The 6,979-nt window shown below is 53.8% G+C and overlaps 1 protein-coding gene across 2 annotated transcripts in view; it reads right to left on the bottom strand.

Moving 5' to 3' along the window:
* Positions 1 to 4,119: 4,119 nt before the first annotated feature.
* Positions 4,120 to 6,979, bottom strand: part of ENO2 (enolase 2 (gamma, neuronal)) — a 9,425-nt gene continuing 6,565 nt past the window's right edge. For both annotated transcript variants that reach the window (XM_011952251.1, XM_011952260.1), the window contains 4 exons: positions 6,021 to 6,222; positions 5,640 to 5,748; positions 5,402 to 5,460; positions 4,120 to 5,085 (listed from right to left, as the gene is read on the bottom strand). In XM_011952251.1, the coding sequence (XP_011807641.1) occupies positions 5,016 to 5,085; positions 5,402 to 5,460; positions 5,640 to 5,748; positions 6,021 to 6,222 (440 nt within the window). In that variant the 3' untranslated portion in view covers positions 4,120 to 5,015. The remainder of the gene's footprint in view (positions 5,086 to 5,401; positions 5,461 to 5,639; positions 5,749 to 6,020; positions 6,223 to 6,979) is intronic.

The raw sequence follows: 6,979 nt of genomic DNA, 5'->3' as shown, positions 1-6,979 counted from the left end.
GCGGTGCGTCCAGCGACTCGCACAGGAAAGCGGACGGCGAAGGGAGGGAGCCTGGGAGAGGGGGATGGGAGAAGGGAGGAAGAGGGAGAAGGAGGGAGCGCGGAGGAACGGAGGGGAGAGGGGCCAGGAGGGAGACGCGAGGGAGGGAGCGCGAGGCAAGCCGCGAGGGGGGAGAGAGGGGGAGCCGGAGAGGGGGAGGCGCCGCGCGAGTTGGCCGAGGCCGAGGCCGAGGGGGCCGGGGCGCGGGGAGGGCTCGCCGTGGCGGAATGTGGGGAGCCCGCGGGCCTGGCGCGGGAGAGGGCTAGGTAGGAGGGGCTGTGGGTGGTGAGGGCAGATGAGGAGAGGCTGAAGTTTGGGGGCGACCGAGTCTGTGGCAGAGGTGAAGTGGGAGGAGTTTGGGGGATCCTGGGCTAGAGATTGGGATAATGGGATTGGATTGGAAAGATGGAGCTGCCTGGGGGCTTTGTGGGTGCCTGGTGAGAAGGGAAAGAAGGTTGGGGTGAGGGGTCTGTGGCAGAGATGGAGCCAGATGGGTGTGGGGGCTATTATCAGAGAGAATGGGATGGAAGTTTGGGGTCATAAGGAGGGAGAAAAATTGAAATTATGACAGATATAGGAAGATGGGGCTTCTGGAAGACAGTAAAGCTTTTGGGGGTGATTCGTGTTGGGAAAAGAGTCAGAAATATAATAATTGGGGGTTGGGGGGTGAAGGAGAGCTGGAGAGAGAAGTCCAGAGGCAACGTCAGTGAAGAGAGAGGAGGGAACGTGAAGAACCTTAAGGGATGAAGGAGGTGGACCCAGGTGCCAATTCTAGAGAAAATGGGTTCTGGGTAAGAAAGGAGGGCTCTGGATGGGAAAGGAGGGCGGGAGACACGGGGCTGGCTGGATCCTGGAGGTGGGGGCTCTGAGTGGAGCTGAGGAGGATTTACTTGGGCAAGCAGAATGGGGAAGAAGGGGATAAGAAGATTGGAAGGAAATGTAAGCTGAACAAGGCCTTGGCGGCAGTATGGAAGAGGAAAGATCATGGATGGGAAAAGAAAATGGAGATGGGGCCGGCGCGGGGGCTCACGCCTGTAATCTCAGCACTTTGGGAGGCTGAGGCGGGCGAGTCACTTGTCAGGAGTTCAGGACCAGCCTGGCCAACATGGCGAAATCCCGTCTCTACTAAAAATACAAAAATTAGCCGGCTGTGGTGGCGCATGCCTGTAATCCCAGCTACTCCGGGAGGCTGAGGCAGGAGAATCCTTGAACCTGGGAGGCAAAGGTTTCAGCGAGCAGAGATTGCACCACCGCAGTCCAGCCTGGGCGACAGAGCGAGATTCCGTCTCAAAAAAAAAAAAAAAAGAAAAAGAAAAACAAAGAAAAAGAAAATGGAGATGGGAAAGGAGGGCAGTTAAAGGAAATGACAGATTTGGTAGGGTGGGGGGGTTGCTGGCAAACCCATGGGTAGATAGGTAAGGGATACAGCTTGGAGGAGTGAGACACCATCCTCAGGCCTTCCATCTAGTGGCATCTCCATTTTCCTTCTCAAATCTGTTGAAAGTCATCACTGAAGATCCCCTGGGTCACAGGGAAGCAGTCAGGTGAAGATTGGGCTTAATGTGGACCCAAATCCCTAGGTATCCTTGTTCCTCAATCCCACCTGTTCTAAGGTGTAGACAATCCCCACCACAGACTGCAGGCTCCTCCCAACCCTTCCCTCCCCCTCCCCTGCTCTCCAGGTAGCCTCTGGCAGTCAGTCTGCCGCCGGCCATGAAGCTAGCACCTCCGCCAGCCCACCACCAGTTCCTTCTCCTGGGCTCCCTCCTGGCCCTCCACCAAGCAGCAACATCTCCCAGGACAAAGGACACAGGGTGATTTTTGGCAGCAGAAATTGGGAAGGCCAGAGAATGGGAGGGAGGCAGGCTGGCAAACCGGAAGAGCTGGAGCTGGAGTGTGGATTGGGAGCCCTCAGTAGCGCTCCATATTTGGGGTGGGGGCCGGGTACTTGTGGGACTAGTCTTGCTGGAGGCTAAGGGTGGTCCCTGAACTGGCAAGATCCCACCTGCCTTCAGGGAAGGAAGGAGGTTGGCTCTGGAGCAGCTCAGTAGATTTTGTCTCACAATTCCTTGGGCCAGATTCAACAAAGTTCTGGGAATACTCAAAAGCTCTAAACAAGATTCCAGAGCACTGGGGAACTGGGCGCAGGAACAGGAACCCTTCCTTGGCCTGGGACTGAGTCATCACTCTGAAGTCCCTTGAATTGGTGGGCACTCACCACTCCATGCACACCTTCCCACCCCTCCCAGGGCCTCCCTGAGACCAGGCCAGCTCCCTGTCTCCCTGTGCGCCCCACTCCCTCTTGCTCTAGCATAGCTCCTGCTCCTCCCCACCCCCAGCTTTGTTCCAGGGCTCCCCCTTTCCCCCTCACCCTCTCTCCCCATTGCATTTCCTCTCTTTCTGCACCGCTCAGTTCAGACTCCCACTGGGCCTTGGCTCAAGCCCTTTCCAAATCCCTTCCAGGCTGAGCTCTTCTCCCGTGTTTTTTAATCACTAAGGAACGGGCTACAGTGGAGACTAAAAGAAAAATTTAGGCATATGTGGGGATAGGGGATGGTGAGAGTCACAAAAGAAACCAGTGTCTACCCTCTCCCATTCCTCCCCTACCTGAGGCTTCTAGTCCAGCTGCAGGGGGCATCACACACACACACGCGCGCGCGCACAGCCCCCGCCATTCCTCACCCCAGCTCCCTCTCTGGCTCAGCCCCCCACAACCCATTGGTCTCCAGGCAACGGCACAAAGGGAAAGTGGAGAGAAGGGCCTGGAAGGCCCAGGCAGAGCTAGCTGTAACCCAATCCAACCCCAGTACTTTGGGGATGGGGGGGCCAGACTGTCAGAGAAGGCGGGTGGTGAGGAGGGATGAAAGAAAGGACAGAGGCTAGGAACTAGGCTCAAACTAGAATAGTCCTGGTCAGTCTGGGAGTTACTAAGGTAAGATAGGTATCAGGGACCCCAGAGAAAACTGAGAGGCACAGAGAAAAGTACAGGAAACCCCAAGGGAGGCATGAAGGGTCGCCAGGAGACAGGAGAAAAGGGAAAGATGAGATGCCCACACTGAAACGAAAAGGCACAGAAATGGAAAGGGGGCATGAAGCTCTTTGAATTGAAAATGGCTGAGGTGTCAGGAACCCAGGAAGGAGGGCAAGAAAAGAAATGGGCCATGCCCATACAGAACTAGAATCCTATTTTAGCTCTGGAGCTGAGCAGGATGGCAGAGGGAGCCAGGACCAGACCGTAACAGAAGCAGAGTGGGAGGCCCACAGGGGACAGCTTGAAGTTCCTCCCACTTGGCCTCCAGCATGGCGTCCTGCAGAACTCTAACTCCCTCTAGTGGTGAGCTCTCCCATGTGCAGACCCTATCTGTGGGACGCGACGTTGCATCCAAGCCAACGTTGACGTTGCATAGGAAGGGATTTGTCCCCCTCGGTGGTACCTAGAATGAGCATCTTAACGCGGAGGCCCCATAAGAGTTAACGAGTTATAGCTAAGGAGTCACATGTCTCTAGCCACATATTGGAACCCTACTATTAGTCTGACCCAGCCAGGGGTCTGTTAAGCACTTTGGTCCCTGAATTTTCAGTTTATTGGAGGACTCTGTTTCCTTAGGTCCTTCTCTATACTACCCCCAGAACCATTCTTCCTTCCCATTTCCCCATCTTGCAGTGAGTAATGGCCATGAAGTCCTGTTCCATTCGAGAACCAGCCAGGGTTTTGTTGGCAGAGGTCCAGTACAGGAGCTGCTCCAGTCCATAAGCCTTTGGATATGAAAACACCTTAGACCCCCTTTCCCCCAAAAATACACATACACACACACAATATTTTATGCTTTTAGGGGCTCTTGAACCCCTTAATGCACCCGGGTCTGGTAGCCAAGCCTGCTGCTAAGAAAGCAGGGGCCACAGGCACCCCACCTAGCCAGAATGGGGTAGGCAGTGCCATCATGTTGGCCATATTTGTTCAGTCTGTCTTCCTCTTTTTGTGCCCTCCCCAGTTCTGCTGTCCAGTTTCACCAGCTTCCAGGTGCTCCATCTTCTCTCCCCTCATATGGACTAGAGTAAGACTCCTCAGACACAACAGTACACTGATTCAGACTTTAATGGTGGTGCTCATTTCAGTGCCACAGAGGTGGTGGCAACCGTGGAACATGGCATGGGGAGTGAGAGGTTGCTCTGGTGCAGCTGGAGGAAGAACAGGGAACCTAGGGTTGGGGAGAGATGTATAGAGGAAAACTCCCCCAGGCACACAGCCTCCGCTCTGGACCAACGCAGGCTTCAGTGACCACACACAAAGGAACTGATGTCAAGGCCCTTTCTATGACCCTTCCCATTCTAGCAAGACCTCCTACCCCAGTCATCTTGGGATCTACAGCCACATGAAATACAGACACATTGTTCCCTCAAGTCAGGCCAGTTTTAGGCCATTGAGTTATGGGGAAATGATTAATGGGATGAATGAAAAGCAAATTAAATAAATAAATAAATAAATACACTAAAGCCTTATTAGCCAGGCATGATCACACACCCAGCACTCCCCTCCACCCCAGCACTATGCACAGTTCATGGCTCATATGCAAAGTGGAAAACACAGGGCACAAGAGCAAAGCACAAGTGACACATGGTCCCTCTCTAACACCTCAGCACACCCACCCTGACACTCCCGTCACAGACGCTGATCATTCTTCCACAGACCCCCTTTTACAATAATCCTCATTCACATTTCTAGTTTTTGAGGGAAGAGAGAAAGAGAAAGGAAGAAGTGGAAAGTGCGGAGCCCCAATGAGTAGGGCCCAGAAAGGAGGGTGAGCAGAGACAGCAAGAGCTCAGGTAAGCCAAGGAGCAGCCGGAGCAGGTCAATCAGGGAAGTTCTGGAAACCCTGGGACTCAGGGGATCTCAGAGGGTGAACTATCACAGATCAGGACAGCAAGGTTCCAGGAGGATGAGACAGAGGTTCCACGTCTGCAGGCAAGCAGAGGAATCACAGCACGCTGGGATTACGGAAGTTATGTCCGGCAAATCGAGCTTCATCCCCCAGCTCTTCCTCAATTCTGAGAGACATGAACCACAAAAGAAGTGGTCAGGGATGCAGAAGGATCCTGCTTCTCTCTCTAGGGGGTCCCCCAGACTCCAACCACCCCATACCACCTGCTTTTGTGTCCTGCCCCAAGGCTGAGTATTCCCTGGCTTTCCCATGTGATCTCTGGGATCTGTCAATCAGGCCATCAATAAACCCAGGAAGCAAAAACCAATATTATCTGGAAATGGACTGTTTGTTATCCAGGCCCTGGGTGCTAGAGATGGTCCGGCAGGCAAATGGGGCCTTTAGCCCTCTGGGCCAGGGGCTCCCACCCCAGGGACCCTCACCTCATGAGCTGGTTGTACTTAGCCAGACGTTCAGAACGGCACGGGGCACCAGTCTTGATCTGAAACATTTCAAAGGATTTGCAGCTCAGTGGCTGCCCTCTCACCCCTGAAAAGAAACTTCTGCTCTCCTGAAACTCCCCTGACACCCTCAAACACCTGGAAGGAGAGACCAGGTGGGTGAGCTAGAAATACCAGTCCCACAGAGAGTTATCTTCACTCACCAGGCTGCCTCACTCACCTGGCCTGTGCACAGCCCCACCACCAGGTCAGCAATGAATGTGTCCTCCGTTTCTCCTGAGCGATGACTCACCATGACCCCCCAGCCATTCTCCTGGGCCAGCTTGCACCTGTATCCACACACAGCGCTGATTCTCCAGCCCTCACACTGGGCACTCTCTTCCCAGCCCCAACCTTGGTCTATGTCAGGAAACATCTAGGGGAAAGCTATGTGGAGGGGAGCAGAGAATCAGGGGTGGAGGGGCAGAGGTGAGAGAACTGTGATGATGATTCCAGGTCCCCTGCTCTCTTTGGCATCCCTGGGTGGAATCAGGCTGCAGTACTTGCAAGAGGAGTCTTATAGAAACGAGGACTACACAGGAGAGGGCCCGAAGTCACTCACGCTTGGATGGCTTCAGTGACCGAGCCGATCTGGTTGACCTTGAGCAGCAGACAGTTGCAGGCCTTTTCTTCCACTGCCCGCTCAATACGTTTTGGGTTGGTCACTGTCAGGTCATCACCCACAATCTGGATCCCTACATTGGCTGTGAACTTGGACCAGGCAGCCCAGTCATCCTGGTCAAACGGGTCCTCAATGGAGACCACTGCAGAGAGAGCATGGGGGGTGGGGGGTGTTCATCTTCCCTGGGCCTCTACGTCAGGCAGGAACATGCCCCTTTATTCCCTGAAATGGACAGGCCCTCAGTTAACTACACCTGTTCATCCTTGCTAAGACAAATCCCCCCAGTGTAAGCCTGCCCTGATTCTTAACCCTTTTTTTTTTTTTTGAGACAGAGTCTCACTCTGTCATCCAGGCTGGAGTACAGTGACACAATCTCAGCTCACTGCAACCTCCACCTCCCCAAATCAAGTGATCCTGCCACCTCAGCCTCCTGAGTAGCAGGGACTATAGGCGTGTGCCACCACACTCAGCTAATTTTTAAAATTTTTGTAGAGATGAGGTCTCACTGTATTGCCAAGCCGGTCTCGAACTCCTGGATTCAAGCGATCCTTCTGCCTCGGATTCCCAAAGTGATGAGATTACAGGCATGAGCCACCACGCCTGGCTCCTGATTCTTATTTCATAAAACCTTACATGGACAGGCCAGGCATAGTGGCTTATGCCTGTAATGCCAGCACTTTGGGATACTGAGGTGAATGGATCATTTGAGGACAGGAGTTCTCTGGCCAACAGAGTGAAACTCTGTCTCTACTAAAAATACAAAAATTAGCCGGGCATAGTAGCACATGCCTGTAATCCCAGCTACTGGGGAGGCTGAGGCACGAGAATCACTTGAACCTGGGAGGCAGAGATCGCACCCCTGCATGCCATCCTGGGCGACAGAGCAAGGCTCTGTCTCA

This window comes from Colobus angolensis, unplaced genomic scaffold (assembly GCF_000951035.1).
Source record: "Colobus angolensis palliatus isolate OR3802 unplaced genomic scaffold, Cang.pa_1.0 Scaffold11, whole genome shotgun sequence".
Classification (NCBI taxonomy): Eukaryota; Metazoa; Chordata; class Mammalia; order Primates; family Cercopithecidae; genus Colobus; species Colobus angolensis.
This window is presented reverse-complemented; position numbering and strand designations above follow the sequence as displayed.